Genomic DNA, 12,934 nt, shown 5'->3' on the forward strand with positions numbered 1-12,934 from the left:
CTAATGCGAACCCATTCGACGTAATTACGCTACCTGTTACGTGGAAACTCGTAGCCGGCATCAAGATCACGTCGTGCAACTTCAATTCGACTAATCGTGGAAGATGAATCCGGCGTCGATAATACCGTAGGGACTTACGTTTAGAAAGAGTAATTCGAAGATTCTATTAAATTTTATTAATTTTTTAAAGCTGTAGATCGTGGAAGATAATACTTTCGGCAGCGGCCGTTTCTCGCTTTTTAAAGGAAATGGAAAATTGATCGATGTCCCCAATACCTCTTTAATAATTTTCTATCTTTTTTGTGTTATTAACTCTCTGTCTGCAATCATATTTTCAATCTCTATCTGTAGTTTGGATCTTTTTTTGTCTAATCCAGTTTTTTTTGTCGTTCTATAGACTTTCAAAAAATGTGAGAAAATTCAAAATTACTTTTCAACATCTCTCTACATTGAGAAAAAATGTACTAAATTAATATTTATTTGAATGTACCAATTTGACATTTACTTAGAAATATTCATGAAGTAAAAAAATGATAGTTCAATTAATGATTTATGTACCAAGTAAATTTAGTAAATATATGTTTACATTAGTATATATTTTTTAAACGAATATTTAATAAAATTTAACACACATTTTTTGCTCAGTGTATTACGCAGTTTTCAGGAAAGGAAACGAACTTCGTTTTTCTTTGTTTTCAAGAAATTTGAGAGTGAAATTTTGCTTATTGAAACAAACAGCCAAATTACAGACGGTGGATTAATAACGTAGCCAAATAAAAATTAAGATTTTTTTATTTTTTTACCTATTACAGTTGTAGTGTTTACGATGAATTTGAGAGTTAGCATTAATTTTGTTTTTATAATTTAAGCTTGATTGCGAACTAAATGCTTTGTACTGTACGACCCATTTACAGGAAACATTAACATTATCTCAATTAAATATTTAGCGAATGAATGCACCGCCCGAAACTGGCTTTAATCGTTGCCGCTTTAGATAATTTCTATGTCGTTTACAGGACCATATAAAATTATTTCATGCTGGTGAAAGGTGAAAGTACGCACGTGGAAGTTGAAAAAATTTTTTAATAAAACCTATAAGCTTGGCGGTGCGTCAAATCGCAATAATATTGCGAAACAAACTGAGGATCGATATCGTTTTATGAAAAATAAAACTGAAGCTTCGTACTTTTCATATGGAAAATTCTAACTGTATATCACACACACATTACAGAAAAACAAAATTTAATCCTCGAATATTATTGAATGATACAGTATTGCTATCGATATGTAAATTTTACGTATATATAAAGAAATAAATTATTTTTAATTAATGTAACATACTTTTAATGATCTAATTTTTATAATCTATAGATTTTTATAAATACAAATATTTATTAACTTTAAAAGAAAGAACAAGTTATAAAATTCAATCTTAAAATGATATGAAGTAAATATATTTAATCCACAGTTGTGTATGTCACTTCATAACACTTAAATAAAAGATATAATAACACAAAACTGCTTAAAAATAAAAACTCAGACCTTCTGTTATAATACCGACCATTAGGGAATCCAAACTGACATATAACAGACAGAATTTTTAAAAATAAAATTGTTTGGCTTCTCACTGGTTCTAGTTTTTGATATAGCAGATTTAACTTCCTAATGACTATTAAAAACATTGTTTAGCGATTTTACTCACACCTACATAAAACTTACGTATCTATAGCACAATCTAGGATTAAATAACATAAACCGAATTTCACGATGTTGATTCTTAATATTTTATTAGCGTTGATTGCATCCCAAGAAAAACAGTGAAAAGAGAAAGAGAGGGGAGTGTGTGTTTGCGATGATGAGACGTTTTCACAGCGCGAAATACCTATCTAACTCTTCTCTCGAAGCCATTCATATTCATGGAAGTCATTAAACGCGATTTCCGAAGGTAGCTGAGTTGATGGGTACGAGATCGCACCGGTGGACTTTTCTCAGCGAGATTAGATCAACGGAACAAATATTTGAGAGCTCTCGTTGCGGCGAGACTCTGTCTTTGCGCGCTCTCTTCATCCTTCGTGCTCTCCGATATCCACTCCGCACGAAAACCCGCTCGTCCATAGAGCAAAACTTCGCCGTCTAAGTTTTCGAGTCTTAACATCGATTCGAGGGGAGTGGCTCGACTCTCGGCGCGGCCCGAGAATAAATCGCGCCGCGTTTGTGAATGCTTCATGACTTGAGGAGTTTCGTCGTCTGCTCAGTGTCTGTCAAATAAATAATCTCTTTGCGGGATTGAGACCTGTGAAATTAGCACGACATTCTATTAATATACAAAACAATTACCATTTCCATTAGCACTTATTATAATTCTGCAGTTCTATAATACGTAAAAATAATTATATTAAAAAATAAAAAATGAAAGTATATGCTAATTTCGCGAATCTGCCAGGACAGATCTTTCTCTAAAGTTGAAGTAAAGAAGTACAATGAATTATCAGTTTTACAGAGGTTTCAATTTGAAAATAAAATTCTAAGAAAATTATTAATTTTTTATATTAAACGCAGTATGACATTTGAAAATAAAATGTTGCACTGATTATTTATACCCGTGTGAAGCTGGCCCCCCAATATTAAAAAATCAATTTTTTTCTTCATTCATTCGTTTGCTCATCGTTTGCTCACGAATGCTCAGCTGGAATTTTCGTTTGTTCACCCTTAGTTTAAAAGATATATGAAAATTATGTTTTGAGGGGCCAACTTCACACTAGCCCCCCAATATTAAAAAATCGATTTTTTTCTTCATGCATTCGTTTGCTCATCGTTTGCTCACAAATCTTTTGAACTAAGGGGGAGCAAACGAAAATTCTAACTGAGCATTCGTGAGCAAACGATGAGCAAACGAATGCATGAAGAAAAAAATTGACTTTTTAATATTGGGGGGCCAGCTTCACACGGGTATTATTTATCGCAATTCTAGCGACAGTCCTAATTAGTTCTAAAATATTTCTGTGTCAAAATCATTTTTAAACAAAGTGCTGACTACACATTTTTAAATAATCTTTAAGATCTAGCACGATACTTGAACTTATATAGAACTTATACAATATTTATGCTGTACATTTCGCCAACATTTTTCTTCCTTACTCGTTTGGAAAATCAAATTTGCTAATTTTAAGACGTTATTATAAGTGTATATACATCAGTTTTAATAGTTATAGTTACATATCTATTACTAGAGTTATTGAAGATCCCCTTACATTTCGCAACTAAAAAAACATGATCTTTTATTATTATAAATAAATTTGATAAACATTAGTTTATCAATCATTAAAAATTGATTTAATTTTATAAAAAGTCATCAAAATCGTCACAACTCAAAAAGAATGATTTTTTTTTAAATCTGACTTACGATGTATACTCTTTGCTTCTTATTTCTTGTTTTTATTATTTTTTATCTCTTGTTTTTTTTTTGCTTCTTATTCTATTTCTTTGTCTTCTGTCGTTCAAGAGGAAAGTTGACGAACTTTGGAAGACACAAGAGACACGTGACAAGAAAACACAATCATTAATAAAACGAGAAGAGTAAAACAAGAAATAAAAAGAAACATCATATTATAGATTAGTCTTAAGAGTTGTGAAACAAAAATGATTATGTTAAGAAATTTTTTTACCGATATTATTTGCGATTAATTAATAATTTTCTGTCAAATTGAAAAATACAATAGTTTTCCCCTTTTGTAGAAAACTAAATTTTTGAGTTACGTTACTTTTAAAGTAACGAAGCTATATATTGTAATATGTAACGTGATGTCAAGTAAGATCAGTGCGATAAGATCTGTCCGTTTCCATTCTAACAACATTGAATATTGGATTTTAGTACTTAACGATTTAGTGGCAATAGACATTTGGAAATTCGCGGTGAGCACATTGTTGTCAGGCTCGGTAGCCTAATTAATGCAATCTGTAGACAATCCGGCTTACGTTTACCTTGTTTGGTGCTGTCGTGATACGTAAACTCGCAGCAGAGTTACCGCCCTCGAGACCCTGTCGCGTTCGATACACGTTTCGACGCTGTCAAATCGCTGTCAAATTATAATTCAATTCCAAGTTCAGATTATAGGTTACACCTCTCTCTTTTAGACACCAAGGTATCTCATGACTATCACTATCGAGGAGTTGTCAAAGTAGCAATATAAGTCTGCTGTGACAGTGATTCCACAAAATAAAAATTAAATATTAAGGAGATCCTGAGGCAAAGATCAAATTCTAACAAAAATGAAATAGAAAAAAATTAAAAATTAAATGTAAATTAATTGTAAATTAAAAATATCGGTAATAGTGATGTTTTTTAATTCAGTTTTTTACATTATCGTTCTGTCTCAAACATCTGTCCTTATCTAACATACCTATTGCATGCAGCGCTATCTCTTGCAAGATCCCAGCACCACTACTACATTGCTCTATTTATATTTATAAAACATAATTCTAAAACAATTTTGCAATTCTGTAAAGTCAATTCAAAGATGTTTTAGAATTATGAAATATCGGTAATTAGATTAACTTTAGGATCTCACTAATAATAAGAACGATATACGGATGCGATCGACGTGAATGAAGCCGTCGTGATTAACTTGGACCAATCAGTGCTACATAAATTTCGTGTAACGTGTAACGGCAAGCTAAATCTCCGAATAGGATACGATCCAAAGTGCAAACTGACTGACCAGCCTATTGTGAATTTGGTAAAGCCGACAATGGGCCATACAATTACGTTGAAAATTACGCTGCATCAGTCAATGTGCTACCAGTTAATTCCTTGAGCTAATTCGATCAATGTTGATTTGCTGTTCCAGCTGGACAGGTTCAAAGAGCCACCAGCGTTCGGGCCAATGTGTGATCTCCTTTGGTCGGATCCTCTCGAGGATTTCGGCAATGAGAAGAACGCGGAGCACTTTTCCCACAATAGCGTCAGGGGTTGTTCATACTTTTACAGGTGAGTGTCCGTTTAAACCACTTTTTAATTTTTTTTTTAACTTGTTAAATTACACGTAACACGCGTAATAGAAATTCTAACGTACGACTATGTGAATTTGGACGTGTAGGATTTTTCTTATTTCATTCAATATGTATTTATGTATAAATTTTTCATAATCTTCTGTGAATGGAATTGCATTTTTCTATAAAGTAGAAGAAAACATTGTAGTTTTATCACATGGAAAGAGAAGGTATCTAAAAGTTTGACTAAATACAGAAAATAATTTTGCTGAATTATCGTAATAATTATATAGAACTTAAACGTTAATAATAATGGATCACATTATACCTGTTTTTTTGTCTCTGAATTTTTTCAAAAGGTTAATTTTTTACTACTTGCATAAAATATATAATTAGCATGTCTAAATTAAATCGAATAATTGATAAAAGAAATTTAAGAAATATATATACAACAGCTTTTTCTTTCCAAAAATATTTTATCTATTAGTTATTATATATATATATATATATATATGCATATGTATAAACAAAATTATCTGGGTTGAAATAACGATATTTTATTAAGCTATACTGTCAATAAAAAAGGATTCAATAAAATTGGAAATATCAGAAAATTCAATTACAATACTTTTCGTCGGAGTCGTCGATATATCGGAGGGACACGTCGATACCACGGTGTTAACGTAATAATAAAGGACGTATTAGCGGAGAAAAGAAAAACGAGGTCAACACCCCATCACTGCCCGGCGATAGTTGGAGTTCTTTTTGCAATAGAAATACGATATGCTTGTGCGATACATCTCGCGGCTGTCGTCGGCCGGTTCTCGTTTTTCCTTTCTAGCCAACCCGTTAACTCCCTCCAACTGGTAATTATCTCGCCATCTGTTTGCGAGCAGTGCAACCGAAAGCGCGTTGGCCACATCCCTCGCACGATCACACAGCGTGAAACGAGGTAACTTTGGCTCCTCCGGCCGTTCTATGCCTCAGAGATTTTCCTCCTCTGCTAAATCTTTCTACGAACGTCACGTTCGGTCTCTCGTCGCGACGCCCTTTGTCAGCGTCCGCGGACACATCCGCGGTTTGGTCCGTGCGAGGATTAATAACGACCGTGTTATACGACAGTGTCAGCAAACCGCAGACATGACAGCTCCTCTCACAAATCCGCTAATTATACGAACGGCCGTGCTAATGAGAACCGAGATTCGTTAAATGTTAACCATTTCGCGTGCTTGTTGCTGCCCATTTGTTCATCACGTTCGCGTATGGGCCATATATGTGTGTGTGTGTGTGTTCGACGAAGCAAACTGTAATAGATTAAATTCTGGAAAAAAAATTTATATTTCTCCGCGATCTCTTATGCGATCTTCAGTAACAAATCAATATTAAACATCTTTATTATTACTCCTGATATTGATTCGATTGTTAATTGTTATCTTATTTCTCGGTAATTACAATCTGATATCAATTTCCGCTCTGTTGAAGTTTGAAAACGAACAAACCAGAAGATTTTCAGAAAAAATCTCGCATTTTCTGGCACGTGGAAAAGGCTTTAAAAAAAATAAGGTTGTCGTAAATGTATACGAATGTCGAGAGATGCCAAATTACACATTTTTAATATTATAAATAATTCCATCTTTAAACTGTTTAACTATTGTAGTATACTTGACATGGCGCCTCTTGACAGCTCTTTTAAAATGTGGAATTAATTATAGCGCGTAAATAACAAAGTATTTTATTAAGATATTTTTTCTACTATACTTTTCATTAGTACTTACTAAAAATATGTTAAACTTTATCGAGTCTAATTTTTAATTTAAACTTTTTCATATTTTTTAATAATTGTATTTTTATCAAACTGCTTTGTATTTTATTTTATGTTGACGCGGTATGTTACATCAGCAAGGAAATATGCACGTAAAGGACGATTTTGCTGAAGTATTCAAAAATATAACTAGATACAAAAATAACTATGTTCACTTATTAAAATAATTATGTAGCAAGCTCAAACATGGCAAACAATGTTGCAAACAGATTTTAACAATCAGTTTACACGTCCTATATAATTTGAAAGACCAGCAAAATTATTTTTAGATCTGTATCTTTTACATAATTAAGTTCTTAGATACTTTAGCGAAGCCGACCGTGTACGTGTCGGTATTTCTCGAGTAGCAGCAGCAGGAATGTTAGAAAGCTGATTTATTGAGGTGATTTTCATAATTAAGTTGTTCATTGATATATACGTGAATGTGGCGATCGCGATCACGATAAGATAATACTGGCCGTTATGAAGACGTTCTAGATAGTGCCGGTCCGTTAATTCCTCATTTTCGATTCTCGCATTATCGTGTCTCGTTCCGGGATAGATACGTGCATTAAGTTTCACGCGAACATAAATCACATCTCGCGTCTCGAGCAGTATGCAAGTAGTCCGGCTGTAATCGCCAGCGGTCGTCCGACTATACCGCGACTCGTATCACTCGCCCTTCCTTCCCCGCCAACGTCTGACTCGTAATGAAGCTGCTGATTACTCCCTTTAATGACCTAAAGTGGCTGTACGTTGTTATGACGAGAAAACGGAACACATCTCGCGCACTGCAATATGACGTCTTATCATTAAATAAATTATCTTGATCGTCGCACTCGAGATGTGTGCGTATCGAAGTTAAGATTCAACGACCCAGAGATCGATACCGGCCACATTGGCGAGCGGCGCGGTTTTCGAGAGATTTCACCTCGTCATTAATCTCTGTCGGCGCTATGAACGGGTCTTAATGGCCGTTAACGACCATGCCGCGACGTGGCGCAAACATTTCTCACGATTCTTGGCCGAGTCAGTTAGTGCGAAAGGGTCGCCCTGACGTTTTCGGCGGCATTATTTGTTTATGTGAACCTCTGAAAGTCGGTACGCCAATGGTGTCCGTCATCCAGTATACAATTGACAGGGATGGATGGACATTAAAAGCTACACGTCAAAACACAAAAGACTCGAATACCTCTAACTTGCATTAACAGCGAACTTAGCAGTCTAATGTCGAAGCATCGAGTAATCTCAGAAATTAACTCGACTTCAATGTTTAGAACACTCCAACAATTTTGTATAAATTCACAGAATTGTATTCACAAAAAGTTCGTACGAGACGTTCTCGACAAGTTAAGATTGATAATTTGGCGCTCGTGCAATTGTTTCCAATGCATGTGCCAAAAGCGCGTTACGACGTTAATCTAGGTCGCGATTTTAAGATACACGAATTTCCCAACATGAATATTCGCGTCGGTGGCTGCCTCACGAACGCTTATGAAACTTACACGCTTCAAAAGATATTAAGTTTTGGCTGTTTTCGGCTAACATGAAAAAAATTTTATGATGTACAAATTATATATTATATATACTAAAGAGCTTACTTAACCCAAATATTTTTACACTCCAGAGGCGAAAAAATGTAGTAAATTCATTGTTTTATACACTGTTAGATATCAAAAGAGCAATAGTAACTCAATTCCTTGAATTCAATAACATTTTGATATTTTTAACTTTTATATGTGTCGAAGTATATCAGTCCAATTTTTTTGTAAGTGTACAAAGTAATCGTGCATATTAACGTTTGAGCTTAATAAATAATAATTTAAATTTGAATCCAACTTACATTCTCTCGAGTTAAATTGTTTTAATTCCGTTGTTCAATTCAGTTCAATTAACGATATATTATATAATACCAGATAGGAACAGTAGCGACTTATAGAAATTATAAATAAAAATATCTCGAACTTTTCGTCACTCGCGTCAATCGCTCAAAAATCTCGTAGTTATACGTATTTAAATAATAATACTTTTTTGTTGCTTAGTTTCCGAGATGTCTTTTGATGTCTTATTTAACCTTTTATCAATAAATGTGATGGCGTTAGATTGTTTTTTATCGCGATTTCTCTCGTGTTTCTGACGTTTCTCCCAAGATAACAATACATCACTTAATTTTGCTTAAGTAGTCCGTTAATAATTATTAAACTATTAATTATAATCAATATGCTATACACATATAATTTTAGAACTTCAGGTTGGACGAAAAACAGACGAAACTTAATATCCTTTTGTGCGGAATTTACTCAGAAACATTTTAACGTTCTATTTAAAACGTTTAAAAGACTGGGTCATTTATCCTACCACGGCAATTTCCATGTTATTTATTAGTTCTAAATAAATTTAATAATATAAGCGAATTAACGTGCCCGCTCTTACGCTCGGATAACTCTCTTAACAGTAATTATCGGCAATCAAGCTCTCTCCCAATCTTTAAGCGATCGATCGATAATGTCTGCTTGCAGTTACGCGGCGTGTTGCGACTTTCTGCAAAACAACAATTTGCTCAGCATCATAAGGGCGCACGAGGCTCAAGACGCCGGATATCGCATGTACCGAAAGTCTCAAACGACGGGCTTCCCGTCGCTCATCACCATCTTTAGCGCGCCCAACTATCTCGACGTGTATAACAACAAGGTAAAAGCCAATAGCGGACGAATCGCATCGCGCCAATCGCAGTGACCGTAAACTCCGACATTAATTTAATGTCGCACATTTATGGTCAGTGCGGGGTGCGCGTTGTTCATTTTATGACCTGTGGACCGCTGGTCTACAATCGTAAAGACCCAATGTGCTCGTTGTGCTCGCAGGCAGCGGTTTTAAAGTACGAGAACAACGTGATGAATATCAGGCAGTTCAATTGCTCGCCACACCCATACTGGTTGCCCAATTTCATGGACGTTTTCACATGGTCCCTACCGTTTGTTGGTGAGAAAGGTAAGTCATACTAAACCAACAAGACGTTTGTTTATATCAAAAATTATTATAATACTGTAAACAAGTAATTATGTAAAATTAAATTATATAAATAATATGTATAATAAATGTTACACAATTTATAATGGATAAATATATAAAATTGTTTGTTTTCTTATAAAAATTAATACTTTTACTAATTTTACTTTTGGTTCTAATTATGTAAATATATCTTTATATTAGACAAAAACAATAATATATTTTATAGTTTCTGCACTTTCAATGTACAATTTTTATATTATTTATCAATAATATAGCTTAAGAAAAATTGTAATTTATTGACAAATTAATACGTAAATGTTTATATGAATTTGAATTTAATTGTAAATTTACCTTTGCAAAAATTATTTAATTTTTATAACAAAATATATTTTTATTTTTAAGTAGACTTTGCGTGAGGTTAAATATACGAGTACGTTTAAAAAATGAGTAATTTTTCATCACTATTAAAGAGGTAGATATACATATCTGTTTACATATGCAAGCATATTTAAACACATTATAAAATAAATACTCTTTATAAAATAAAATTACTTACAATCGTCAAAATTATCAATTAGAATTGTTATATGTACATGTAAATTTTTTATAGTTTATTTTTATACGATATATTTTATCTAGTAACGAACTCTCTAATATTCACAATAAATCGATCATATTATTTAGATGGATAAGATATACATACTTGATGTGTGTATGTGTTGTGTATTTATACATCTTGATTTTTTAAATGAAATATTTGGAGACAAGTTGTTTAGTTTATTGCAAGATGTGCTTTACTCGAAATTTAATGAACGATTTTACTTTATTTTTCAGTCACAGAAATGTTGGTGAACGTGCTGAACATTTGCTCGGACGACGAGCTGATGAGCGACGGTGATGACACGCTCGAGGAAGGTAATGTCTATCATCTTAGCTCTTATTTCCCACCTTAATCCGTACACACTATTACTTTGCAGACGTTTCGAACAAGATCGGCTCTCAGACTGGTCGCTCTTATATCGTGATCAGAGCCTCTCTTATCCTTTTTACTTCGGGGCTATTCTTGAGTTTTACGGTGTCTGAGTTTTACTTGTCTAATACGAAAATCGTGCAAAGAGACACGAAACGAGTATCATCCTGTTCGTTAAATACGCGACTGAAACACCCGTTTTCATGTTAACCCTCTCGCAGGAATCAGAAAAAATGTTCGTTTATTTAGATCTAGAGATCTAAAATTACATGTAATCGCATGAAAGTAATCGTACACTCTAATTGTAAAAAATATTGGTGTGGATTTATCGCGTGATGTCTGTATAAAACCATGTATAAAAATATGTGAAAAATAAGGCCAAGAAAAAGTAAATTTGGAGGATTATGAAGAATCAAGTAATTTATTAATCTAATAATTTTCATGATATATATATATATATCATGATATATATATTATATATTATATATATATATATATAAATAAGGTGAAGCATTTAAAATAGGTTACTTAAATAACTCGCTTGTTTTTAACAATAGAAGGAAATGTAGTTATGAGCAGAACCAAAGTAGTAATATCACCTATTAAATTGACAATCAATTTAATAACTTTTGATGTTAATAAGCATCTTTATAAGAATATTAATAATCTAATAAAATCTTAAATGTCTGAATTTATTGCAAAAAATGACTGTGTATAGACACCATGTGGTTAAATTCACATCAATATTTTTAGAGTGTGAAGAATATGTGTTCTTACAATTCCTTCGATCGGGTTCTTGATTAAATCTCATCTTCGATAATTCATTTCGTTTCGAGATGCACTCAGATAGCCGTGGCGAGAGATGAAACACGGTTTCAATCTTATCCGTCACTTCGAGGACAGCTGGACGGACGAGTGCACGATAAGACGGGCCCGAGATGCCGTTAATATCTGGAATCTCTTACAAGCTCCGACACGATCTAAGAGAGACCACGTCATCTTCGTGCACCGGGGAGAATGCGTAGATTCATCCCTCATGTTCTGCCGCGTGCCGAAGCGATAGAAAAGAGTTGGACACAATCTAACGATGAAAAATGAATCGGGATTCCCCTGCCCCCGTTCAATGAATCGTCGCATTCTCCGCCAAAAAAGAAGATCGATCGTGCACGTGCGCCCGGATTGGATAACGGTGAGCGCGAATTTTGCGAAGAATTGCTCGACTGTTCATTTTCATCGCATCGATGAAAGTTGAAACATGTCGTTAATTTTTCGTTCGATCGCTTTTAATTTAACGCAATTTTGAACGAAAGCGGCGAAGCTTCAACGTGTTTTTTTTTTTTTTTTAGTTCGCCCAGCGGACAAATTTCACGCGCACGATCGATCCGCCAGTTAATTTCCATCGTCAATTTCTTCGATCGTTCGATTTCGACGGCACCTGCGAATTCTACGTATTCTAAATATTCTCACAGATATCCCTGCGATTCACATGATTAGATGTTCGCGCACCTGTCTTAAATAAAATTTACCTTCTTGAGCGGAAGTTAAGAAAAAAAAAAAAAAAATTGACGCGCGATTTTCCCGAATATTCATCGAAAGAATAGTCATAGTGTGTTGATTTGAAAAAAATATGTCTCTATCACCTCACCTCCCCCATGATCTCACTCTTGTAACTTCCAGAGACAAATCTTGAATTCTCTTTCTGTTTGCATTTTCACTCGCTGCACGGACAGATGGTAAGAAACGCCGCTCGATTCTTCTAGACGTCACACGATTAAGAGCTTCATTGATTATCATTAATTTTTTAGCTATTTTCATAGTAGTTTCTCGATGTCGAGTTTCTCTTTCTCTCTGTTTCTCTTTCTATCTCTCTTTCTCTTTCCTCCGTATTTTTCTTTCTTTATTATCGTCTTCGTTTTTCCTTTATCCGTAACATCGTGTTTGTCGGAAGGAGAAGAAAAACGTACGTTCGCGTCTATCTCTTTCTTCTCTCTTTTCTTCTTTATCTTCCGTTCTGTATGATATCCATGCGCGTGATATATATGTGTGTACATATATATAATATATATATATATATATTTACTATTTTTCTATATATTTTTTCTCTTTATCTTTGACCATCTGTTTCACTGTACTCACGATTTCTCTCATTGAGGTTCTTTTTC

At 34.0% G+C, this 12,934-nt stretch overlaps 1 protein-coding gene across 3 annotated transcripts in view; it reads left to right on the forward strand.

Moving 5' to 3' along the window:
- Positions 1 to 12,934, forward strand: part of LOC108776804 (serine/threonine-protein phosphatase 2B catalytic subunit 2) — a 164,817-nt gene that overhangs the window by 130,371 nt on the left and 21,512 nt on the right. For all 3 annotated transcript variants that reach the window (XM_018543519.1, XM_018543516.1, XM_018543517.1), the window contains exons 6-9: positions 4,848 to 4,987; positions 9,310 to 9,481; positions 9,655 to 9,781; positions 10,637 to 10,717. In XM_018543519.1, coding sequence (XP_018399021.1) covers positions 4,848 to 4,987; positions 9,310 to 9,481; positions 9,655 to 9,781; positions 10,637 to 10,717 — 520 coding nt within the window. The remainder of the gene's footprint in view (positions 1 to 4,847; positions 4,988 to 9,309; positions 9,482 to 9,654; positions 9,782 to 10,636; positions 10,718 to 12,934) is intronic.

The sequence above is a fragment of the Cyphomyrmex costatus genome, unplaced genomic scaffold (genome assembly GCF_001594065.2).
Source record: "Cyphomyrmex costatus isolate MS0001 unplaced genomic scaffold, Ccosl1.0 scaffold388, whole genome shotgun sequence".
Taxonomy (NCBI): domain Eukaryota; kingdom Metazoa; phylum Arthropoda; class Insecta; order Hymenoptera; family Formicidae; genus Cyphomyrmex; species Cyphomyrmex costatus.